At 37.7% G+C, this 23,280-nt stretch overlaps 7 protein-coding genes across 12 annotated transcripts in view; 4 read left to right on the top strand and 3 right to left on the bottom strand.

Annotated features, from left to right (window-relative positions):
* Nucleotides 1–8,257, top strand: part of LOC105703099 — a 33,076-nt gene extending 24,819 nt beyond the window's left edge. For 2 of the 3 annotated variants that reach the window (XM_012431209.1, XM_012431208.1), the window contains exon 6: nt 1,081–8,257. In XM_012431209.1, coding sequence (XP_012286632.1) covers nt 1,081–1,241 — 161 coding nt within the window. In that variant the 3' untranslated portion in view covers nt 1,242–8,257. The remainder of the gene's footprint in view (nt 1–1,080) is intronic. The other variant, XM_012431210.1, reaches the window with a different exon arrangement.
* LOC105703100 (zinc finger protein 830) lies at nt 8,068–10,056 on the bottom strand. 4 transcript variants are annotated; one of them, XM_012431213.2, is made up of 5 exons: nt 9,856–10,056; nt 9,225–9,711; nt 8,949–9,118; nt 8,687–8,868; nt 8,068–8,487 (listed from the first exon to the last, which is right to left on the bottom strand). In XM_012431213.2, the coding sequence occupies exons 1-4, from the start codon at nt 9,957–9,959 to the stop codon at nt 8,730–8,732; spliced, it is 900 nt and encodes a 299-aa protein (XP_012286636.1). In that variant the 5' UTR covers nt 9,960–10,056; the 3' UTR covers nt 8,068–8,487; nt 8,687–8,729. The 4 variants fall into 4 exon arrangements, with proteins under 4 accessions (XP_012286636.1, XP_012286634.1, XP_012286638.1 ...); XM_012431211.2 differs by lacking the exon at nt 8,068–8,487 and having other exon boundaries at nt 8,578–8,868; XM_012431215.2 differs by lacking the exon at nt 8,068–8,487 and having other exon boundaries at nt 8,578–8,868; nt 9,225–9,697; nt 9,856–9,964.
* Nucleotides 10,057–10,270: 214 nt separating this feature from the next.
* LOC105703107 (probable H/ACA ribonucleoprotein complex subunit 1) lies at nt 10,271–15,588 on the top strand. The gene is made up of 5 exons (XM_012431223.2): nt 10,271–10,307; nt 10,499–10,632; nt 10,721–10,961; nt 11,022–11,296; nt 15,505–15,588. Exons 2-5 carry the CDS (start codon nt 10,520–10,522, stop codon nt 15,527–15,529), a joined length of 654 nt encoding a protein of 217 aa, XP_012286646.1. The 5' UTR covers nt 10,271–10,307; nt 10,499–10,519; the 3' UTR covers nt 15,530–15,588.
* Nucleotides 11,499–14,065, bottom strand: LOC105703105 (la-related protein 7). Its single transcript, XM_012431221.1, has 6 exons — nt 13,954–14,065; nt 13,628–13,883; nt 13,146–13,492; nt 12,041–13,087; nt 11,825–11,969; nt 11,499–11,748 (listed from the first exon to the last, which is right to left on the bottom strand). The coding sequence occupies exons 2-6, from the start codon at nt 13,875–13,877 to the stop codon at nt 11,597–11,599; spliced, it is 1,941 nt and encodes a 646-aa protein (XP_012286644.1). The 5' UTR covers nt 13,878–13,883; nt 13,954–14,065; the 3' UTR covers nt 11,499–11,596.
* Nucleotides 15,589–15,610: 22 nt separating the features above from the next.
* On the top strand, nt 15,611–16,208 carry LOC105703108 (cytochrome c oxidase subunit NDUFA4). Its single transcript, XM_012431224.2, has 3 exons — nt 15,611–15,750; nt 15,813–15,959; nt 16,018–16,208. The coding sequence occupies exons 1-3, from the start codon at nt 15,709–15,711 to the stop codon at nt 16,072–16,074; spliced, it is 246 nt and encodes an 81-aa protein (XP_012286647.1). The 5' UTR covers nt 15,611–15,708; the 3' UTR covers nt 16,075–16,208.
* A 107-nt stretch (nt 16,209–16,315) lies between these two features.
* LOC105703106 (phosphopantothenate--cysteine ligase) lies at nt 16,316–18,401 on the top strand. The gene is made up of 7 exons (XM_012431222.2): nt 16,316–16,518; nt 16,636–16,875; nt 16,945–17,075; nt 17,240–17,337; nt 17,436–17,650; nt 17,746–17,928; nt 18,073–18,401. The coding sequence occupies exons 2-7, from the start codon at nt 16,747–16,749 to the stop codon at nt 18,259–18,261; spliced, it is 945 nt and encodes a 314-aa protein (XP_012286645.1). The 5' UTR covers nt 16,316–16,518; nt 16,636–16,746; the 3' UTR covers nt 18,262–18,401.
* Nucleotides 18,402–18,506: 105 nt separating this feature from the next.
* On the bottom strand, nt 18,507–22,850 carry LOC105703104 (vacuolar protein sorting-associated protein 16 homolog). The gene is made up of 16 exons (XM_012431219.2): nt 22,594–22,850; nt 22,339–22,525; nt 22,124–22,252; nt 21,899–22,043; nt 21,675–21,802; nt 21,422–21,597; nt 20,986–21,355; nt 20,764–20,891; nt 20,529–20,673; nt 20,296–20,430; nt 20,072–20,233; nt 19,852–20,001; nt 19,533–19,780; nt 19,335–19,431; nt 19,124–19,227; nt 18,507–19,049 (listed from the first exon to the last, which is right to left on the bottom strand). Exons 1-16 carry the CDS (start codon nt 22,647–22,649, stop codon nt 18,905–18,907), a joined length of 2,505 nt encoding a protein of 834 aa, XP_012286642.1. The 5' UTR covers nt 22,650–22,850; the 3' UTR covers nt 18,507–18,904.
* Nucleotides 22,851–23,280: the final 430 nt, after the last annotated feature.

The following is a 23,280-nucleotide window of genomic DNA, read 5'->3' as shown; positions in this document are numbered from 1 at the left end:
GACATAGATTCGTTTTAATAAAAAAAATAGACAATAGATGCTCAAAAAATGAACGAACTTCTTGAGGTGGAACGACGTTTCTATTGTATAAAATGTGTACTTTGCTACGAGTTTAATTTTATAACTTTTGCGGAGTTGCATACAAATTCAATGGAATCTTCTTACCTCCCTGTAAGAGGATTTACATCTACATCCTCGCGATGTCAGTCGAGGAAATGAATTCATAAGATTTTTCAATGCATTATACATAAACGTACTATCTATCCATGCACACATTTACCTTATACAGAGTTTAAATGATGAGAAAATCCTGCCTAGTTTTTTGTTTAACTATTATTTACAATAATTGCAAAAGAACGCGGGTTTTTGAATTTTACCGTTCATCCATATAAATGTGTGTTCTAAAAACCATTAAAATGACGTCGTTTTCCCTCTACAAAAAAAAATACTTAAAAACGAGGCTATTCTTTGCTAAATAAAATGAACAGTAATTGTTCATACTACACGTGTAGTTGATTCATATGCCTGCTTGCGTAACGACGATTCGCAGGACTGGCCTCGAGTTTAATTCGCATGGTGTTTAAATGAGATCTAGTTGCAAGAATGAACAAAAAAAAAAGAAGATAATAGACACACTCGACTTCATTGTTCAACAAGGTCATTAATATTAACCAAGAGCATTCGGCTTTAACGTGATCCTCGTGAGAGATTGCTTTAAATATCAATATTCCTCATCAAATTCTCTAACGAGTTTAATTAAAATGCAGAATTCCCCGCAAATTTTCCGTTCCACGTGTTATTTGAACAATTTTGCACATTCTCTACCGATGTTACTGGATAATTCTGAAAAGTGAAGTCGAAGTATACAAAATGATTGCCTATGTATAAAACAGGAAATGTCTTTGAGACCCTCGAGGAAGATCTTTCAATTGACGCGGTGGTATTCATGAACGCTTTGTTGAAGCATCGTTGTACAAATTTGTGGACGACTCAAAGTCGATAAAAGACCTCCTTCGAGCAATTCACCTGATTGTACGAATTCGGCTAGATGTACTCTAACGATATGCCGAATTTTGGCAGGGTCTCGCACAGGATCTCGCCGTGGAAGTCGCGGTAGCAGTGGAAACGCATCGGCGGTATCGGCGAGGTCCAACAACAAATCTCCCCCAGGACAGGCAAACAACGTGGCCGACCCGGTTCTCGAGAACGTCACCGTGGAGTACCTCGAGGCCAAAGCGTAAGAAAAGGACAAGATCATCCCGCAGGACCATCTGGGGCCCGATCCAGGCTTCCCAGATCCCTGAGGAGGTCGCCACCCGAAGGCGAAGAAAGGCGACGAATCGCTCGATCCGATCAGGCTTGAAAAATCTTTCGCGACTCATTGATGCACAAACTCCGCCACTCCATGCTCGTAGGGTCTTTACTTTCCTAAGGGACGACTCTCTGGCAGCACCGAAATTCAGAAATCCAGAAATCCGGAGGACAAAGGAGGAGAGGAGGAACGAAGCGCAGCAATTACGCTGTCCCGTGGGAATTGCGCCGGTCGTTTTATCATTTTCCCCGACATCTTAACTAATAATTTCGAAAGATACCAAATACCTTTTCGACGTCGTCTTTTGAGAGAGGCGCGACTCCTGGGGTCAGAGTTTGTCAGCCGACAGGATGCTCTTCGAAGCTAGTTGCAGACCACTAGGGCGAACGCCTCGTTTCACCCGGTCCTGGAAAAGAAAAACGCGAGATTAGATCGAATTAAACCGCTCGAGAATTGGCTCGATTAAGTTATAATTAAACCAAGGCTGGGGCAATTTTCTCGAAATTCGAAGAGTGATGGAGGCGAAGAGGATTCTCTCGTTCCTGGGAGGAAGTGACCCTAAAGCCAAAAGCGATCCGTCGTGGAGTCAAGAGTATTTAAGAAGCTTAAAAATGAAGCTAGGACAATTGTCAGTCTTGAAAGGATTAATTAATCGATTATCACTTGGGGATGGTTCTTTTTCATATTAACATTTCCTTTTCTCTCTTGTACTTCCGATTCCACGACAGATTGGAAGGTCTACGGATACGCAGGGACGGAGTTTACCTCCGGTTAACCAGAAGCAACACGAGAGGGACCAGACGAAAGTGTTTTGAAGTATAACATCCTGGAAGTATAATATCCACGTACCTATACATACGCAGTACATACCGAGTACTCGAGGTACTCCGATACGTACCACGCGCTGGCCGTGGGGGCCGAATCAAAATACGATACTTCGAAATCTCGTTAGTAATGGAGTTTATATCTCGTGACACTCGCCTAACATAAGGTTGCACGTTAGATCGAGAGGGTTATGAAATAAGTCCGAGCTAGTTTCTACAAAAGTCATTCTGGCCACGACTTTTCGCTTCGGCTCCGCTGGCTTTTGCACTGAAGAAGATCCGCTAACGACATTATTCCGAAAAAAGCCACGTAGCGTTGATCTCTTTAGCTGCTCGAACAAGTAAACACTTTAACGACACATGTCCGAAGTATAAATTCGTCTGGAATCAAATTGGCAGCTGAGTTTTGCACGATGCAAGAATCTCACTCCGTTCGCACGCGAAAAGAGGTACCCGAAGAAAACCCTCGGGATTTAATCAAGAACTCGAAAATCTCGTTAATAAATGGGCTTCGTCTCGTTGAACTCGCCTAAAATAATATTGCACGCTATAGACCGAAAGGCGTATAAGTCTCCTTAGTCACGACTTTCCGCCTCGGCTCCGTTGGCTTTTCCGCAAAAAGTTCAACACGTCAAATCCAGCACGATCCGGTTTTAAATTCTGTATAAATATACGGTTAGGATAACGCGGAATTATTTGACAATCTAAATTTTGTACAGCTTAACGTTATTCCAAGAAGTATCGGAATTTACTCGCAGGAGGAACAAAATCCCGATAAAAATCCTCGGGGCCGAAGGACACGTCGTGGCTGTACAACTACATCGTACAAGTACATGGTACAGGTACATCGTATAGGTACTCGCGCCTGTAATTACACCACAATCAACGACATTAAAAGTAACCTTGCCGACCGTGCGAATCTTCGGCGCGAGAAGCAACAATGCATTCGCCTTGATATCTTTTCCATTGACGACTACTTAAGGACGTGCCTGTAATATCGTAAAAAAAAAAAAAGAAAAAGAAGAAGAAGGAAACGTCAGGTTGCGTTTCGAGAGAGCGTTACATCGACAATGCGATAATTTAGTAATTACAGTCACGGTCGACGCCTCTCACCTGTTCGCAAGTGAATCGCGAATCGCGGATAGCAACGGTACATATACGCATTAAATACCTTAGCTTTAACGATATTAATATTAATCTTAACGTTAATCCGAATCTCTACGATAATTGAACATACAAATAACAAGTGACAGTCCACCAATTGCATCTCAGTAACGTAGTGCCTACTCAATCAAGGTATATAAATATTCTGACGCACTGCGCCAAAGATTCCGCGCGCCCTGAAGTTAAATATCCTAATCGAACTTAATGGGGTGCTAGCCGTACTAGGACGGTTCTAAATGATAAAAAATGCGAATCCCGGGTTGCGAGTTCCCGGCCCAAATGCGCCAATATTCGCCACGTGGTCGCTTTCGCAGTTACCGGTCTATGTTTGCGAATACACCGGAAGGGGATCGAATCATCAGGTACCCATTATCGAAAAATATTGGGCTTAATTGATTGATATTTGAAGGGAAATCCTCATTGGGCACTTCGTCCTCGATCCATCTCTTCCGATTCAAATTCACCTGCTCGGGTCATTTAGTTTTGCTGGGTCGCTTTACAATGGGTTGATTTAGGGTTCCCCACGCGACACTTGTAAATTGGTCCGTACAAAAGGAGTCCGTTTTCTTATCGGGACCACTCAGAAGCACGCGATACTTCTTCTCCCCCGATTAGTGACAAGCAAACTTGGTCTAGGTCTTTGATTTGCATTTTTTGTGAGGCCAAGTCTCGACCGAGCAACCCTAAGGCCAAGACCATGGTAGTCTTGTTCTTGGTTTTGATCCTGCATTTGCTTATCACTAAGAGATAGCAATGAACGATATCAGGTTTGGTTCTATAGTCTTGGTTTCGGTCTTGCAAAAAGACATCTGGAAGCTAATCGTAGTCTCGATCTTGCATTCACTTATTGCACTGGAATTGCTTATCACTACCCCTAACTACTAGAATCGGATCTAAGCCATTCTAGGATCAATGATTAAATTTCGCAGACCTTGACATCCATTGGTCAAAATTTCTTCAAGGGCCTCTCTTAACAATCCTCTGCCGAAGACGCCCATAGTTTAACCCGCCTCCGCACATCGAAAGTTGAGGTTCATTCGAACTTTCGTGATCCTAATTTAAATCTATTAAATTGTCCAGAGAGTTATCGCGGTTCTTGCCGCTTAATTGAACGTTAAAAGCCGCAATAACTTTCTGGACAACCTAATACGACCAGCGGAAGAGATAGTAACGAGGAAGAGGTCCCAACATGTCCCCTTCCGTAATCTCCAAACTGGCTGTATCTGTTCGATTAGCTTAGATAGAGAAATTCTAAATTTCCAGTGCCAGATCCAAACGTGTACAACGCAAGGCGAGGCGAAACGAATGTCTCATTCACGGCTGTTTTTTGTTCGCGAATAAAATAATTCGAGGCAACAAGCAGACATCTTGTCGGATGGCATTCGTACGCTCTCAGGTCGTGCAGCGAACAATCCGAGGCGGTTTGCTGCATTTTGATTGTACGTCCAAACTTGTATGTTCGTCTTGCCTCGTACATGCTCAGGTTCAGCCGCGTACTCAGCTTTACCCATAACGAACCGGTGATTGCGAAGAGACCCTAGAAGTATTTAGAGGGATCCCTCCGTCTTTATTTCAATTCCGAGGAGTATTCTGGGGACCAGGCCCATCCTCCGAGGGAACTGCTCCCCAGCATGTGAGTGGGTTTTGGCCCCGCCACATTACGGTATACATAAATCTATACATATATTATAAAAAAAAAGATGCATCAGACAAAGATATATAAAATACATAAAGCGCACGATGCGACTTCGCTAACTCTTAAAGTACGACCATCGGAAAAGCTTACCGCTACAAAGAACAGGCCGGCTGCGACGAGGAGTTTTAGGGACTGTGCTACTCTGTGATTACGAACATATTACTACTGTTTTATCACCGTAGTGACGGTAATTTTCTAGATGTGGGAATCGCGATCCCCAGGGATCTCCGTTCCGAATAGGTCCGCCAATTTCCGGCGCCAAAGGGATCCACGGATCCTGACTTAGTGTACCTTTTCCTTTTCAGCGCAAAGATCGATGAGATAAGTCGAGAGGAAAAATCGAAAAGAAGAAAAAAAATAAAATAAAAGTGAGACGTTTCGAAGCGCATGTCCGCCGAGGGCATTAATCTCTAGGAGGAGCGACTTCGGTAGAGTTAGGGATAGCTCCGGTCGGGTGATAACGATAACTCGACCACGAGGTAAGGGCCTTAGGCCCGATCGAGGCGATGGATCCATTTCCGGCGATCCGAGAGATCGGCGTAATTCTGAACGGGAATTAGGGGAAGGTTTCCGATTCAGGATTAGGTCTCGAGTCCGGCGATCGACGATTGGCTCTTATCGGTAATTAATCTTAGAGGGTGCGCGAGGTTTACATTAGCCGACTAAGAAGTAAGGTCGATTTTCGAGAGGAACCGGGCATCGATCTCGAAAAGCCGGGGTGAATTCGTAGGTTTAGCCGATCGAGGAGTGGCCACTTCTAAATTGGCCGTTCTCCACTTTGGTAACGAATCGAATCGGTCGAGTTGCATTTTCCATGCTTTCCGAAATGTCGCGTCCAAGTGCCGCGTAATTTGAGATTTATCAGCCCTTTAGTCTCTCTCGCGATATTTTCTACGTCCATTAGGTATCGAGAAGCACGAGTCGCGAGCGAGGCCCTGGTCGAGTTCGCGCCTCCGAGAGTACTTGGCGCGGAACTCTGCCGAGTATCTCGCCCCAAGTGACGGGCGCTGACGAGAGTCGTCGGTAAATTACGGACCGAGCTGTACAATCTACCTTTATATCGATCTCTATCGGGGATAAACATCGTTTGGATTATTCCACGGTTCTGTAGAGCAGGCACGCTGCACGTTCTCGCCAAAATCGGCGTGAAATGAGATATAAACGGCGGAACGAACTTCGACCAGTCGATGCGCGCTTTTCTATCGGCTCGGCGTCCGTTTGTACATAAAGGACATTCTCCGTGCCATTGACAAATCAGTCGAGTTGCACTAAGCACGCTTTTAGGCAAGGTTGGAGCGTCGAGTAGCCGGGGACCGCTTCGCTACTTCGACTTAACCATTAGAAATAAACTACAGCTAGTCACTAAATTAGGCTTCGCACGGATTAGCGCATCGGATATTCGCGGATAATCGCGGATACCATCCGGCTCCATCGCGAGGATCATTTACTCGCCTCCAACGACGGCTTTGTATTCGACTATCGGTGACTTTGCGCGCAGTCCATTTTATATCGAACTTTTTATACGTCGCCTCGAGACGAAGACGGATTATCGCGGGCGGGATACGTGGTTAATTAGGGAAAGTAAAAGTCGGAAAAAAAAATAAATAAGAAAAAAAAAAAGAAAATATATGAAATCAGGGAAGAAAGAGCCGAGTCGACGATCGGCTTCCCAGCTTCGGGGAAGGGACTGGGTGGTCGTCGTCGACAAGGGGATTTCCCAGGGCGCGTCGAATCGCCGCGATTTGTCGCGAGAACTCGCGCATCGTTCAAATCTCGATTTGAGGTAGAGACCCACATTCGGCTCGCGTAGAAAAGACTTTTCTCCTGCACGAGAATTAGGGGGCAATCGCTGAGCACAAAAATTAGACCACTTTTAGCGTCCCCTCCACGGCGAATCTCATGCCAAAGTGGAGTGTCTCGACGCAGGGTCGAGAAAATCCGCATCCAACCTGGGTAGAAGAGACTTTTCTAACGCATCGAAGCGACCCGTCGATTCTAGACAATTAGTGCCCTAATTGGATCCATTTTCCGCGTCTCCGGCGAGTCGCGGGCGGAAATTGGGCGCGCCGCTATCGGGACGAGGAGGCTCGCATCCGGCTTGGCTAGAAGAGACTTTTCTAACGCACCAGAGCGATCCGCCAACTAGAAGATAATACTCGCAGCTAGTTAGATCATTTTCCGGGGATTTTCTCGCGGTACTCCTCGACGCACACTTTTCTAGACGAGACTTAGCGGGCCGATCGACATACGTTCTTCGTAGACGCGCGGTTAGAACGAGCATTGATTACGAGACGGTGATATGATTAGAGAATACCGCGATAACGCCATTCCACGTGCGGTTCCGCAGGGAGAGATCTCAGACGTGTCGCGTTTGTTAATCCGAAATTGCTGAAATTTCTTTTCCTCTTTTTATTCCCGTTAAAGACCTTGTAGAAAAGCCGCAATTTCTCTGGCCAGCGACGTCTTCGAAGTTGCGCGCTTGTCCTAAAATCGACGCCTAATGTCGCACAAGCAATCCGTGTTCAGGAACGACCAGAGCACGGTTCGATTGGAGGACACTCTACGAGCAGAAATCTAACGCCGAGGACACTCGCACATTTCTATCGCACTAGGGATTATTATTGATAATCACGAGAATTCAGCTTTCCGAGGTTTCATTGACATTTCTACGGCGACCCGCGAGTCCTATTTGCTAGGGACGCGCGTGTCGCTCGTGTGCAGAATATTCACTTATGAAATCGAATCGGAGGTTTCGCACAGGTTTCTTCGATAACGAGGGAATCGAAAACGAGCCTCTCGCGATTTGTTTCAATTAGAAAAAGATTTTCTAGGCGGAACACGAAAGGGACAGGCGCCGTGCGAAGCGGCCTCTGCGGAAGTGATTTGGATTTGGCAAGACGGATAGGGATGTTATTGAGATAGTTTTGCGATGATAACACGCCAGGGAGAGTACGGAGGAATTTTGGTAGCCGAGAGCTAGCGTGTAGGAATTCGAGCGGAACGGGTGATAACGCGAATCCACCTTTTTTCAGTCTTAGTATTTTATAATACGACGTATATGCGGTGACAAGTACTGTCGAATTACCTTTTATTATAAAGTACTACCTATATCCTATCAGCTTAGCCTATATCGTAGTCTTTATATTATACATTTCGTATATAGCTTATGGGAGATAATGAATTACCTGTATCCATTGTACTTACTAACTTAATACAATTATGACTCTTTCAATTCATTTTAATAAAATCGTCATACACGGATGAAGAGTACCTCTGAATACCGTTATCCCTGTTCTTTTTCATACGATAGCAGAAGTATGTAAAATAAGTGATCTTTAAGTGGTATAAAAGGAAATTATAACTTATCACGGCGAGTAGGAAGCATTCGAAAGGTAATACATCGCATTAGAAATTTTTAGGAGCAATACTTACATCGTCTTAAAAACTTTTGGAAGCAAATGATCGGAGCAGTTTCCAGAGCTGTATTGTGCCTGAAAAAGTAAATGAATACATTGAATCGCTTAATAGAAAACACTGGATACCTGGAATTAAAATAAACAGTATTTATAATTAGAAACCTGTATATTATATTTGAAGCTTAAAAGAGTGTTTAATTTTATTCAGTTTTACGCGATTCAGAGATTTTTTAAACTGTGGTTAAGTATGATTCAGGTTATATAGTATGCCTACTTATTAATAATTTAACAGCAATAATAATATCTGTAGAGTATTATTAATATGAATTTTTTGCTCGCCAATCCAAAAATTCATCAAACTCGGATTCATCTCCACTGGACACGTTTTCGTCAACGGATTCTTTCTTCTTCTCAGCAGCCTGCACCTGTTCCTTCCACCTTACAAGATCCATAACTCTAAAAAATAAAGTATAATATACAATACATAATTTCTTTAAATTCTATAACACGGTGAATGAAGCAGGGACACATGTTACCTGGACCAGTGGCGAATTTGTTCTTCGATCTCATCAATTTGACGCTCTGTTGTAGCCTCCTCCTGATCATCTGCTATTATTTGAGCAGATTGAGCAGTTTCCTCCTTTATTTCCTTTTGAAACTTTTCCCATTCTTCCTCTATAGGGTCCTTGTATTCCACGTTTCGAACCTAAACAAAGGTAAACTTCTGTTAGTAAGCCAACAAGTATATACGTATTTATTTATTATACAGTTAATAGAATATGGCACTTATTTTTATTTAATATTATTGTTACCTTAGCATCTAAAATTGGATCATCAAAAAACCCTTCGGGAAGTGGTGGTTGATTTGCCTCCTTCTTCTTCAACTTTTCATTTTCATTATCAATTTTTTTACTTTCAAGTTCATCGTTAGAATTTTGCTTTTCTGATTTCTTCAGTGAAACAGCAGTTGTGGATTTTGAGCCAATAACAATTGCTAAAGTAGGAGGTTTGTCGAAAAAGTCTGGAGGTAAACTTATTTGTGTCGGCTCCTGTGTTTGGTTTACATTTTTTAATATCCCCTTTACTTTCTTATTTGGTTGATCTTCAGTAACAGAAGGGATTTGCCGTTTTAGAGAAGGTTCATTTGTTTTGGGAACTGTTTCTGGTTCTAACCTTGTCTTTTTCGCAAGGGCTATATTTTCTTTATGCAGTTTCGAGTTCAAATGCACAAACCAAACAACTTCGCTTTTTACAATTGTTTTACAAAGAACGCACATAAGTTGTCCTGCATCAGTATATGTATTTATCGGTTAAGGCTAATATGTTTTTTGAATAACTGTACAAAGTAGTGAAAGTTCCAATAAAATGTATTATTAGAAAACATATTTCATGCAAAATTATACTTAACCTAACATTCATGCAGAGGTCATACAAAAAGGATATTTAGCCAATGGTGATTCTATTTTCTTTGTCGTGGTCTTTTTCTTTTTGTGTTCACTCATTGCTTTCCTTAAATCATCCTGCATTATTTTCCGCTTTAGAGCCATTTTTTAAACTATTTTAATTTGATTGTAAAATCTCGTATTGACACTCGTATCGTTACGTTGGGTTATGTTGACTTTCTCACACTGTATATATGTATGTGATGTACGGATTCCATCGTGAGCGTTTCAATCGACACTTAAATTCGGATTTACTAGGTTTGGATTTGATAAATCCCAGATTTCGAGTACGATGGAGACGTAGTCTTAGAAATCAGTCTTAATTTTCTGTTACTTCTATGGAGACTTCTGAATTCTTTTTCTCTATATTCATCTTTGTCGCTATTTACTTTATGCTCCTTCATTCAAACTTGTTTGCATCGTTTGCATTTAATACACGGTGTCGGCATTGAGGTTAGGCACGTGGTTAATTGTGATACATTCCGTGATTATTTGTTACAATAGTTCTTAATAAATAATTATCTTAATTTTGGAATCGCGCTTTGCTACAAATAATTAAATCTTGATTATAAAATTTCGTTGATTAAGTTTACTTCGGTTAAAACTTACAAATCTTTTTTACATGGAATATATTTATTATTCAGAGTAAGCAGCTTGACGAGACTATGTTCCGTGGAGGTCGAGGAGGAGGTTTTGGCAGAGGTGGTTCTCGGGGAGGAAGAGGTGGAGGATCTTTTCGAGGTGGTCGCGGCGGTGGAGGTGATAGAGGCAACAGAGGGTAGGTCTTGCTATTATAATTATTCTTATAGATAAACAATGGAGTGTATTTATGTTTGCTTAACATGCATTATTTGAAATATGAATAGGTATGATCAAGGTCCTCCAGAAACTGTGACGCCTTTATGTCATTTTGAATGGACTGTTCAGGATGATATCGTTGCAAAAGCAGATATTGAACAAGTTCCTTTCTTTAATGCTCCAATCTATATGGAGAATAAGCAGCAAATTGGGAAAATAGATGAAATCTTTGGCAACGTTAGGAATTATTACGTCTCGATAAAGTTATCAGAGAATGTGAAAGCTTCCAGTTTTGAGAAGAATACAAAGGTACGGAGTTTTAAAATGTTATTCATGCAAATTTTTATAATATTTGTGTATGTTTTATAGTTATATGTTGACCCAATGAAACTATTGCCACTGCAAAGATTTTTGCCTAAACCTCCTGGGGAAGTGAAACGATTAGGTGCCCGTGGTGGACGACGAGGTATGGGCGGACATGGTGGTCCAAGAGGAGGAGGAAGAGGAGGTGGTCGAGGATTTTTTGGCGGAAATAGGGGAGGAGGTAGCAACAGTGGATTTAGAGGAAGAGGAGGTGGCGGTGGCGGTGGCGGGGGTGGTGGTTTTAATCGTGGAGGTGGAAGAGGTCGAGGACGTGGAAAATGGTAATAGAGAAATTTAAAATAAGAAATAAGATTTGAATGAATGGGTTAACTTAAGCAAGTCCACGTACGAAATACAAGACATCAGTATTGATGTTGCTTCCTTAATGCTCAATTCTGAGTGTAGAAGTAAAGACCAGAGACAGTTCTGACACATTGACAAAAAAAATACTGAATTAAGAAATGCTAAAAGAGAACGGGACCCTTTAAGACTAAGAATGTTTATATGCAAGTATGTTAACTGCACAGTAAATTGTGCACAGATATACATTATATATTTTACGTATTTCAGTAAAGACATGATTACACCTCATCAAATTTTATGTGTTTTCCAAGTTCTTTTTCTGCTTTCTTCAACACCTTTTCCCTGCCCCGTTGTTTTGGTCGTATTTTTTTACCCAACTTTTCTGCCCTATCTTTTAATATTTTGTCCCAATAATTCGTTTCCTCTTCACCTGTTGAATGCTTTTGGTTAGTTTCAAGGTTGTTGATGATGACAATAATAATAATATAATACTGAGTATTATTTACCTTGTAAAATGGTGGCAGACCTCGCTTTGGCGGATTTTTGAGCTAATGCAAGTGCAGATTCTGCTGAATCGCATCTAATAAATGCTGCTGTAGCTCCTTCAGGTACATCAATGTATTTTATATTACCTGAATTTCTTAACTCTGCCTGAAAGTAAGTAATAATATGTATCATTTTGTTACTTTGATAATTATAAATTATATAACTATTTTATGTACCTTGAAACTTTTAGGATCAGAACAAGGTTCTTCCATTTCAATTTTTACAATAACTCCTGGTACAAAGGTGATACTTGGAGCAGTATTTTGCTCTTTTTGATTGTTAGTTTCTTCCGCTTCTTCCTTTTCAGTTTTTAATTTGTCGTGACTATTCCACTGGTTCCATCTAGCCCGTTTTAAATGTTGCTTTAACAATTTCATTTTATTCCTTTGTAATTCTAAATATTTATTACGGAGCCTTTTCCAGTCCTTTTTGGCCATTACTTGCATTCCAATTTCAGTACCATCTATCATATCATCACTCTTTGAATGTCGTTTGCGTTTTCTTTTCTGCATTTTCTTCGAGTCTTCAGGATCTTTTGCAATATTATTTAATTCATTGTTCTCAATATTGGGTTCTTCTTCAACCACTTTAGATTCTTCTATATTTTCATTATTTTTAATTTTTTTCTTTGATCCAGTACTGCTTTTGGAACTACATCTATCTTCTCCGATACATTCAGGTAGTTCAAATCTACGACTTTTCTTTTCACGCAAAAAATTTTTTTGTCGTCTTTTCTGTTTATCATCGTTTTCTGAACTTATTTCTCCACATTCTTCTTTTATGTTGTGTACTTCAGTTTTAGTACATACTTCAATCATTTCTACTTTAGAAGTTTCAGTATCAGAAGATGTACATTGCTGGTTTTTGTGCTCATTATTTTCTTTTGAATTACTCTCTTCATCTAGTATATTTTTATCCTTGGAATATTTTGATTCTTTATGCTTGTTTTTCTTTTTGTTCCTATGCCCTTCCACTTCTGTAGGTAACTGTTCTGTATCCATACTTTGAATTTCATTATTATGATCTGTAGTCTTTATGTTAGAATTCTCTTGTAAATTGTCATTATTAATATTAGGTTCCTTTAAATCACTAGTTTTTCTTTCATTAGAATCTTCCACCATTTCCATTTCTTCTACTTGGTTTGATTCATCAAAGGTTGTTATGCTCAGGAGTTCATCCGGTGATGTCTGTGATGGTAAAACGCATCCCTTTTCTTGAAAGGCCTAAAACAATAATTTATATACGCAACTTCCAAATTTTGTCATAATATACCAAACTAACCTTGATACATTTCATGGAACTTTCAGGTGTCTGAAATTCAACAAATGCAAAACCTTTGATTTTTTTATTGCTTTTGTATCTTGGAACAGATATGTATTCTACAGTGCCATATTGTGAAAAAATAGTGCTTAGCAACTCGTGATCAGCTCCTGGAGATAATCCTTGAACATATATAGTACACTCATCCAAATTCTCCTTCTCCTTAATGGGAGTGACACGCCAAACTTTTGTCCCATCTTCTGATACCGATAGTATGGTCGAACCCTTCAATGCTTTTGCTACCCGGCTCAATTCAGTCGTTAAAGCTCGGATTTTATTGAATCGAAGGAAGATTCCTAGGTCAATCTCTAAAATAATCAAAATAAATACTTATCGATACTAATAAGTCACTATACATGAAAACATAACATCAATAATGGTATCGACATAATAATTATAAAAGATGATTCAAATAAGTTTAAGCAGAACGTTTTGGGCCTTACTGGGATCCTGTTTAATAAGGTTTCCTAAAAACCTATCTTTACTCAAGTTGGCGTCACTAAAATAAAATTCCATTTGCTTCAATATTGCTGCATTTAGAGCGTTTTTTCTTGTTCGTGGCCTTCTTCGCGATATATCTCCTGGTTGATTTGAAACTTCTTCTACCGGTCTCTCGTCTGCGGTTTGCACATGTGGTACCGGAATCATTTCGGAGGCTAATGCCGTACTTGATTCTTGTTCTTCGGTAACCATTATTCTCTGTTTACCAAGATATTGTACTTAACAGAAATTTGCTGTATATTTCTAACCTTATTAACTGTTTACTAACTATAATTTACACCGTTGACCACATCTCGCGCAAGACGTTTAAAGATGAGTAGGCCCAAAGATTTCAGAAGTCTCCATAGATACCCAGAACGATACAGACATTCGATGCTCGATAAATAGTCTGTTAGCCAACGGATGGCGGCGCTGTAATCATCTCTCCAGCTCTCTTAATCTTACGGCGATATATAGTGAATTGCATTCTTTCTTTATCTTACACGCAATACACGCCTTTCTATATGCGTCCTCTTCTTCCCATATGTCAGATATCGTTGGCTAACACATGCAATTTCTTTTTTACCCCTACTTCTGGTTTGTTAGCCAACTTTAAGAGCATCAAGCGCTAACATAGGATTTGGGCTTCTATGGGACTTCTGAATTCTTTGGTAGGCCATATCAGAAGATAAGACAGACATGAACTATCATAAGATGGTAAAAATCAATTTGTGACAGAACCCCGTCTCTAGGTTTGTTCAGGTTAGCTGTAATTTTGCACTTAATGCACTCATACGCAAGGCGAATTTTCAAGGACATTTTCAAGGCGATTACTGAAAACGAACAGAGATGAGTTGGGAAATTGCTCACGCCCCATTGCTATCGTCCCTTCCTTCGGCGGCTCGCAAGGTGGATTGTCATTTTGCAACGATCGCGATCAAGTAATTAACAGAGCGAAAGGAGGCTCGATTCCTCCACGAGAACTATCGTCTCGAATAAATTGTGCCATCTACTCGTAACGTTAACCCTTCGTTGTCCATGCTTTATTCGGACACGTAATTTTATGACTTGTATTTGTATTTAAAATACCAGTAAAGAACTTAATTTCATCAGTTTTTGCCAAAGTGACTATTTCGAGTTTTGCGTGTTATTTAACTTTTTCGAAAGTTGATTCAGTTGATAGAACAAGTACCATTCTGATCGATTCTTTTCTAATATTCTCACTTCTCTGGAAGTATTTAATTCCAAATGGAAATAGATTCAAAATCTATTTAAAATAGAAAATCCAAAATAGTTTATTGTTCTTATTTCAAATACGAAATAGAAAATGGTATTTTACGTTTTAGATACCTATTTCGAATGAATTCAATTCATAAAAGTTACTCAGATTTGTGTTTATAAAAAACTCGGATACGAAAAGTTTTTCTTATATTTACGGGTGCTCATTTATATACTCATTTATTAATTTACACGTGTCCATTTATTCGAGGAATCTGAAAAAAGGTGTAGAACGTAAATATATAAGAGACATGAAATCATGACTTCGCTTCTATGTCCGAAAGTGGATGCATTGTAAATTTTCTTACGGCATTTCATTGTATAAATATTAATAAACCATTTTTTTTAAGCTAAAATAATAATCTAACTTCGTTTCAGTGGATGGAACAATTGAATCGCTAAGAAACTTGTTAACTTTTAAACATGTTTTACTATTTTCTTTAAGAAGTTCTGCAAGTAATCATTTAACAAAAACTATGTTACGTGTGTCAGGAACACTTCACAATAATATTTAAATAATTTTCATTAATCGTTTTTCTTGATAAACATTTATTTTCTTTAGGAAATCCTTTCTGCCCCTTGGATGATTCAAATTCCGCTCCATTCCCGCCGCTAGTACCCCGCGCGGCCGGTGAGGGCAGTAGGTCCGCGAGGTAACTATCGATGAATGGCAGTGTAATTCGCATTTGGTGCAACGCAAAAATTACGTATACGTAAGGTGGGCCAGAATACTCGGAAATTGAAACTTGTTAACTACGCGAGCAAAATGCAGGGTCTCGATTTGAAGAGCATAAAAAAGCACCCATCGGTACGGTACAGAATAGAAATTAGTTTCATCGCATAACAACTGTGATACGATTTTCATTTCAGCTCATCCCATTGTTCGTGTGCTTAGTAGCAGGAGGACTGGGTGCAGGGTTTTATATTTTACGATTAGCTACCCGTAATCCTGATGTTTCTTGGTCTCAAAAGAAGAACCCGGAACCCTGGCAGGAATATAGGGACAAACAGTACAAGGTATGCGAATAGTATATTCTTTCGTTAAAAGGAATTTTAATGTAATCATTGTTTTCAGTTTTATTCACCCGTGCGGGACTATAGCAAACAAGAGTGCCCAGCTCCTAAGTATTAAAGTGGTCAGTCAGTAATTTGTGCAGTTGAAATATAGAAATAATATAATTACTAAGAGTTACTCAGCGTCGCATTATGAGTTAAATATGAAAACTTATTGAATGTACTAATAAAGTGTGATCACGTTTGTTTTCATCAATGCGTATTTTGTAATAGTAAATTCATTTTTAAAAGGATAATTTATATCATGTATCGATTATAAGCTTTATTAAATATAATCATAAAGGTTACCTTTAAACCTAATATCTATATTGTATATTACATAAAGCAGAGTTTTAGATATGTATAGAACTAAATTTTTCTTAAGAAGAGATAATTCCTTTAGCGTTGCAGATATTTATACTTGCTATTATAAAATAAGTTTCTGAAGAAGAGTTTCTGTGATAAAATCTTTTTTTAAGTAATTTGTACAATAAGGATTATCATCAGCTGCTTGACTGAAATGGTACAGTTTATATAATCATTTATAACATCACAAAATAATATTGCTCCAAATATACCATCATGAAGTTACTGTATCATTAATCAGTTTTTTTAATTTTGTTGCAATTCGGTGCATAAGGTTAGGATAAATGAGAAACGAAAAGTGAGGTTAAGTTTCTGTTACATAATTTACTTCCTTCAACACAAGAATATCTATTTTGGAGCTGTAAAGGTGTAAGAAGAAAACAATATGACATCAACATGGGAAGACTTCTATGCCAAAAATCCACCACCTTCAGATCTTTCAAAAAATGAAATTCTACTAAAAGATTTTACCCAAATGCATTTTAAAGCAGGAAATAAAGTTGTATTAGTCACAGTAAGTCAGTTCATAAATAAATATTATATCTTATAATAAATATTCTAATACCTTTTTATGTCAAATCAGAGTGGTGGTACAACGATCCCTTTAGAACACAATACTGTAAGATTTGTCGATAATTTTAGTGCAGGGACCAGAGGGTCGGCATCCACCGAATACTTTCTGCAAAAAGGTTATGCAGTTATTTTTATGCACAGGTAATCATGACATTTCTCTAATATATAGTTATTTTATTTTATGCTAATATTCTTTTGGGTTATACCAGGACATTTTAATATCAAGACAGTTCATTAATTATTAATGTATAACTCACTATGCAGAATGATCATAATGTAATATTTTCTCTTTTTCTATTGTGTAGAGTAAAATCTCTACAGCCATTTTCAAGATATTTTACCGGTCAAATGTTCCTGGACATGTTGGAATTGTCTGAAGAAAATGGAAAATCATCTATTACAGGCATGTAGTAACTATTGAATTTATTACATGTATAGCAAATTGTAATATGTAATTTTGTATTCATTACAAAAATCAAGAATCTACTATTCAATTTACAGTGCTACCGGAATACACTCCAAAGATAGCTGTCATTTTAAAAGATTACAAAAATGCCTTAAAGCAGAAAATGTTGCTTCAATTAAGTTTCACTACCCTTGCTGAATATCTTTGGCTACTTCGCTCCGCATGTCAAGCATTGGCGCCACTAGAACACTTAGCAATTTTATACTTGGCTGCTGCAGTATCAGATTTTTACATTCCATCCAATGAAATGGTAATTTTATTATTTGGTGTACCCTACCTAAATTCTTTACAAAATTAGTAAACTGGTAAAATAACAATAAATCTATCAGAATGTTTATTTAACAGTCCGTACACAAGATTCCTTCTAGTGGACCACCTTCTATATCACTGCATCTTGTACCAAAAATTTTGGAACCATTAGTCTCTTTATGGGTCCCAAAAGCTTTTGTAATTTCTTTCAAACTAGAAACAGATGAAGGGGTATTAATTTCAAAAGCTAGAGATGCTCTCAACAAATATAAACATAATGTGAGTTTTAAATGAAATTACTGAATTATGATAATGTAAATCACATGTTTCTGTAAAACTAATCGAAATACTTAGAAAAACAGTAGTATGTACAGGGAGAGACCCATAGAGATTTGGATTAATTATTTTTTTATGTGATTGCAGTTGGTGATCGCAAATATGTTACAAACCCGCAAACAACAGGTAATTATTGTCAGCAAACAGAACTCTCATGTTCTGTCTCTTACAGATGAACAACTATCTAAAGATAAGGAAATTGAAAAGCTAATTGTAAATGATCTTGTGGAAATGTATGAAGATTTTATAAAATCTGCAGAAAAAGTAAAAGGATAGGGTCCTAATTTTAATGGTAAAATGATCGAATGCTACATATATATTACTAAATGGAAAGTATTATATAAATATTTAATTTTAATTACTGTAGAATAAGCCGGTCTTATTGAATTCTCATTACATACATATATTTTAAGTTTATTTTCTTAGATTTATAATTTTTTAAATCTATTTATTATAATGCAGTATGTAATGAGCATGAGTGGATTAAAAATGGACAAAGAAAAAATTAAAAACCAGATAGCTTCCTAGAACACATTGTTATTCAATTATATTTTATAGGTATAAATTGTATCTATGTGCAATACTTTCTATACAATAATATACAGATTTTATAAATTCTAATGATTCTTCCTCTGCCGTATAGTCATTTTTAATCTCATTTATAATTATAATCATATACATATCACCTTGTGCACGCATTTACTTTTGAAATAACTTAAATGATGCATTATGAAACTCTTACTTTCGTTTTCTTAATATATGTTTCATATCATTTTTATGTAATCAATACCTTAAATGTGTGTATACTTAATGGTAATGCACTTCATTACATATTTGCAGTAGTCTTATAATATTGCTGTAGAATGGAATTGGAATGATCTTCAGGATTAAAGCAAGATTCTTTATGATAGAAGAAACCTCATTTTCCATGACGAAGCCCAGCCATCATTGTATTAATCGTATCTGCTAGTTGCCGATCAGATGGGCCACAATGAGCCTGTACAATTGAGAGAGCAGTTGCATCTTTTTGTTCTACAGCTGTTTGTGCTGCTTCTTTTAACATCCTATTGATACATAATACATGAGATCATTATAAATTTCGATTATACTTCCAATATCATCCGTTACTAATATTTACCTCAATTTAAGAAAATATTTTATTTTCAGTTCTTCCCTGATCTTTGGTAAATATTTCTTTGCTTCTATTTCTTTGCCTCGCTTTAGACATTCATCCATGAAAGGCTGGAAAGAATATTAACATATGAAAAGTAAGTACTGACTAATTAAGAAACGCTAGTAACATTTAATAATTATTGAGTTATGTTAGTGACTACATATAACTCAAGTACCTCATAACCAATTGGAGACTTTTTACTCTTCGAAAATTTCTCTAGTTCTGTCCACAAGTCGTTTTCACCCAGACACTGAATTCTTAGCCACCAATATCTAAAAAATATATTATTTAATTAATCGCAATTATGATATTTGAATATTGTACATGGGTTACAGATTTTGATAAAAATTTAATACACATATGGATATTATACCTTCGGTCTGGTATTTTATACTCGGAACGAAGTTTATCTGCTAATTTAAGCTTATCTTGAAGTAGTAACAGTTTTACTGTATCATGAAGAGGTTTGCCTACAACTGATTCATGTAATGTTTCCTCTAAGGATCGTTGATACCTCAGCAGTTTAATTTGATCTTCCGTTAACAATGCTTTTGAATCGTTGCGAGCTAATTTAAAATTCTCTTGTGCAGATTGCAGTAACACGTCTCTTGCCATAGAATTCTATAATATTATAATGATAACATTAACGTGTATTAAATGAAAATTCGCAAGCGTTTCTTTATTATACAAACCTTTGGCAGATAACTCTCTTTTATAAACCATAAAGCTTGAGAATGAAAGTCATCGTACTGGCTGTAGATGTCGTGTAAGGTGTCACGATTGTGACATTGACAATATTTTATATATAATGCCATAGCTAAAGGACAATGCATTATTGACATCTGCAATTAAAATACAGAAACAATACAATGCTTTTAAATTCTACGTAATGCTTATTTATTTTAAACAAACCTGGAAATCTGCAAGAGATTTATTTTCCTTCAAATGAAAAATAACAGTGTATACCAAATCTGTATTTCCACTTTCTACAGCTTTGTGAAGAGCGGCTCGTTCTCCATCAAGGCGCAATAATAGAGGAACTTGAAGTTGTGCTCTTGGTTCATAATCTATTAACTGCTCTAGACATTAATTATTTAACAATATGTAATTAAGTACCTCAAAATATAATTACTAACTTTAATGGCTAGTTGTTTTCTACCGCAATCAGCTGCAGTTATTGCAATTTCACTGTAGGATACACCTGGAGCATAGCCCAATTTATCTGCTATCTCTTCAGCAATTTGCTCCTTATCTAATTGAGTTTGTTTTACCTAAATAATACGTCAGTACGTTTTATATCAATTTAGTTTTTCACTTTAATTAAAAATGAAAATCTATTTGCAAAATATCATCTTTAAAATATATCTACTTTATAGCATGCCCACTGAGCTAATATTCTGCTCTCCCCATCTATTTCAGGTAACTGAAGATATCGAGCAATTTGAATACCGAGATAATAATGCCTTCTTGCCACAAGTCGATCCAATAGAACTTTAGGTGTAAGTACTTGCAATCTAAGCATATTAAGGATGCATTCTTGATCAATTAATACAAAGACTTGACTCATTACTTAATAATCAATTATATGTATTTTAAAAGGATACTGTGTATATGTTAGTGGAATTCCAATGGCAGGGTGCCTTACAGCGTTAAGAACTCTTAAAGTTCTGCACATTTTTACATATGAATCAGGATTGATTATCTCGCTAAATCCTTTCCCAAACTTGGCTGCCTATTGAAATTATCAAATCAATTAAATAATCTATTGATTAAACAAAGTGCGGGATAACGAGCCTGCAAAGTCGTCATTTAATTATATAACTTACTCTCATAAGAAGCTTCTGCGTTTTAAAATCAAATTCATGACTAGCGGCATTTATGCAACTGTACACTGCAGAATCCAGTTGATTTTTTACTAAATCAATGTAGCTATCTGCTCTATGGCTTTTTTTTTCATATTGCTTAGAAGCTTCTAACAAGTAGGATGCAGCATCCGTTGAGTTTATTCTGAATATCCTTTGAACCACATTTGGTACTTTTTGTATCATGTCATGAGTATTGGACAAAATACGTATACCATCAATCTCTGGTATAAGATGTGCAGGGCTGTCGTAACTAAATGATACCATTTCTCCAGTAGGCCCTACTATTGTAATAGTGCTATTCCAAGCACAAACTACTGCATCTTTTCCACACCTATAAACAATTATGTAAGAAAAAAAGTAGAATCAAGTAAGTGAGTCCATTACAATAAAACTTCACCATGCCATCTCTGTAGGTGGTTCCACTCTGTTAACAAAACATTCCTGATGTTCCCCAGATAAAGTTATATTTCCAAAATACAAGTAACCAGAATCTGTATAGAGCGCGATGCACTGTGAGTTTCTAGAGACAGCCATTGCAGTGATGTAATTTACTTTGTTGTCAAAGAAAGCATTCTGAAGAATAAAATATAAAGTACATATACCGCACTAGAAAGTACATGGCATGAATGGCAAAAGTAGATTATACTTACAAAAGGCAATAAAGATGCACTGTGATCAGTGTGATGCATAACATAAATGCCTTCTTGAGTCGATACAATAACTTGACTTTCCCTTTCGTGCCATGTTACACACCAACAACTGATCGGTCCTCCACTTTCTACCAATATTATAAATTAAGTGAACCAACTTATGAAAACCTATCGAGATTATCAATAACACCTTGGAACATTAAAATGCTTAATAATCTGCTTACTTGGAAGTTCTGGAAATCCTCTTACTTTAGGCTCTGCTACGTTATTAACTAAAAAGATACGATTAGCCATTGTTAAAACTGCAACTCCTGTCCCGGTTTCCGTTGGAAAAAACCTTGCTTCAACGACCTTAGTTTCTTTTACTTCCTACAAAAATAATATGATATAGATATACTAGAAAACCTTGTTTTAAAGAAATTGAACAAATTTGCATACTGATATCATACATTTCCCATGCTAAATGTATGTTGGTAGCAGCCAAACATATCGTAGATTAAAACCATGCCATCATCCTGCACACATAGTAGCTCTTCTTTATGTGACCATCCAAGCAATACCAAGTGACCACTGCTCCACTGCAGATTATGTATGAATTTTTAGCAGAATATTATACAAAAACTATAAAATAGAAAATATTTTAGAAATAAAATATTTTACATACTTGTATCTTAGCTGTTAACTTTCCTGATGCCGAATAAAGAGAGATGGTGGGCTTACTGGACCCGTGAACTTTTTCAAATTTCTTTGGGTTACGTGTAATCGCAATAGAACCCCCGTAAGGTGCAGATGCCACCAAACTATTAGCGTTCACTTCTTGTTGAAAAGTGACGGGATAGAGCTCAAATTTTCTAAAATTAAAATAAGTTTAATACAGACAGCAGAATAAGAGTTGTAGGATTTTTTTACGTTTAAATACCTGAAATACGTGTCACGTCCTAAAGGAAACCAATCTACTATTAACATAGCAGACATCTTGACACGTTATTAATCGACAACAATATTATGTTTTACTTCGACAGACTCTTAATTAATAAGTTATCAGTACGACAATAATGACAGTTCATGGAGACGTAACCCATCATTCTTCAAATTGACATCTCTCCATCAGAGATAAGTTGGGAGATTGCTCACGGGCACTCACGGGCAAAGAATACAGGGGGTCTATTACGTAAAACAAATTGAGCGAAAATGTGAAAAATGAGAAGCTGACGGTATTACGGAACGTTGTTGGTGGTGAAAATGCGAGACCATTCATGTGAACTGGCTCGACACAAATTTTTAAGCGAATAGTGAAGCGTACATACAAGAATATGTACAAGAAAAGATAAAAAAATAAGCACCAGAGCGCGATCGATCCTGTGCTGCCCTCTGGTTTCGTACGTTAGCTTTCACTGTTCTTTGTCCACAAGGGCGGCGCAACGAATTTCTAGTAGGGGCAGAGATGAGTTGTGAGATTCACGGGAAAGATTGAGCGACCGCGTCCTGTTCGACCTCCGGTGGAGGATGCAGACGGCTAATGCACTTGCCACCTGTTACAAATCTGGGCAGCCGGAGAACCGGCTGAAAAAGTGAAGAACTCCTCACAAAAACTCCAAAACCCTGT

Source organism: Orussus abietinus, unplaced genomic scaffold (genome assembly GCF_000612105.2).
Source record: "Orussus abietinus isolate OABI.00-Male unplaced genomic scaffold, Oabi_2.0 scaffold158, whole genome shotgun sequence".
In the NCBI taxonomy this organism is placed as follows: Eukaryota; Metazoa; Arthropoda; class Insecta; order Hymenoptera; family Orussidae; genus Orussus; species Orussus abietinus.
This window is presented reverse-complemented; position numbering and strand designations above follow the sequence as displayed.

Coding starts and splice junctions, on each gene's coding strand:
- LOC105703100 (XM_012431213.2), bottom strand. CDS start 9,959: ATGGCTCTAAAGCGGAAAATAATGCAGGATGATTTAAGGAAAGCAATG. Junction 9,119..9,224: donor ATCCAATTTTAGATGCTAAG/GTAACAATAATA, acceptor ACCTTTGTTTAG/GTTCGAAACGTGGAATACAA. Junction 8,869..8,948: donor CAAATTCGCCACTGGTCCAG/GTAACATGTGTC, acceptor TTTATTTTTTAG/AGTTATGGATCTTGTAAGGT.
- LOC105703107 (XM_012431223.2), top strand. CDS start 10,520: ATGTTCCGTGGAGGTCGAGGAGGAGGTTTTGGCAGAGGTGGTTCTCGG. Junction 10,633..10,720: donor GGTGATAGAGGCAACAGAGG/GTAGGTCTTGCT, acceptor AAATATGAATAG/GTATGATCAAGGTCCTCCAG. Junction 10,962..11,021: donor GTTTTGAGAAGAATACAAAG/GTACGGAGTTTT, acceptor TATGTTTTATAG/TTATATGTTGACCCAATGAA.
- LOC105703105 (XM_012431221.1), bottom strand. CDS start 13,877: ATGGTTACCGAAGAACAAGAATCAAGTACGGCATTAGCCTCCGAAATG. Junction 11,970..12,040: donor CTGATCCTAAAAGTTTCAAG/GTACATAAAATA, acceptor ACTTACTTTCAG/GCAGAGTTAAGAAATTCAGG. Junction 11,749..11,824: donor GTCTGCCACCATTTTACAAG/GTAAATAATACT, acceptor AGCATTCAACAG/GTGAAGAGGAAACGAATTAT.
- LOC105703108 (XM_012431224.2), top strand. CDS start 15,709: ATGCAGGGTCTCGATTTGAAGAGCATAAAAAAGCACCCATCG. Junction 15,751..15,812: donor GCATAAAAAAGCACCCATCG/GTACGGTACAGA, acceptor TTTTCATTTCAG/CTCATCCCATTGTTCGTGTG. Junction 15,960..16,017: donor ATAGGGACAAACAGTACAAG/GTATGCGAATAG, acceptor CATTGTTTTCAG/TTTTATTCACCCGTGCGGGA.
- LOC105703106 (XM_012431222.2), top strand. CDS start 16,747: ATGACATCAACATGGGAAGACTTCTATGCCAAAAATCCACCACCTTCA. Junction 16,876..16,944: donor ATAAAGTTGTATTAGTCACA/GTAAGTCAGTTC, acceptor ATGTCAAATCAG/AGTGGTGGTACAACGATCCC. Junction 17,929..18,072: donor TCAACAAATATAAACATAAT/GTGAGTTTTAAA, acceptor ATGTGATTGCAG/TTGGTGATCGCAAATATGTT.
- LOC105703104 (XM_012431219.2), bottom strand. CDS start 22,649: ATGTCTGCTATGTTAATAGTAGATTGGTTTCCTTTAGGACGTGACACG. Junction 20,674..20,763: donor ATTCCACTAACATATACACA/GTATCCTTTTAA, acceptor TAATATGCTTAG/ATTGCAAGTACTTACACCTA. Junction 20,002..20,071: donor AATCTCTTGCAGATTTCCAG/GTTTGTTTAAAA, acceptor TTTTAATTGCAG/ATGTCAATAATGCATTGTCC.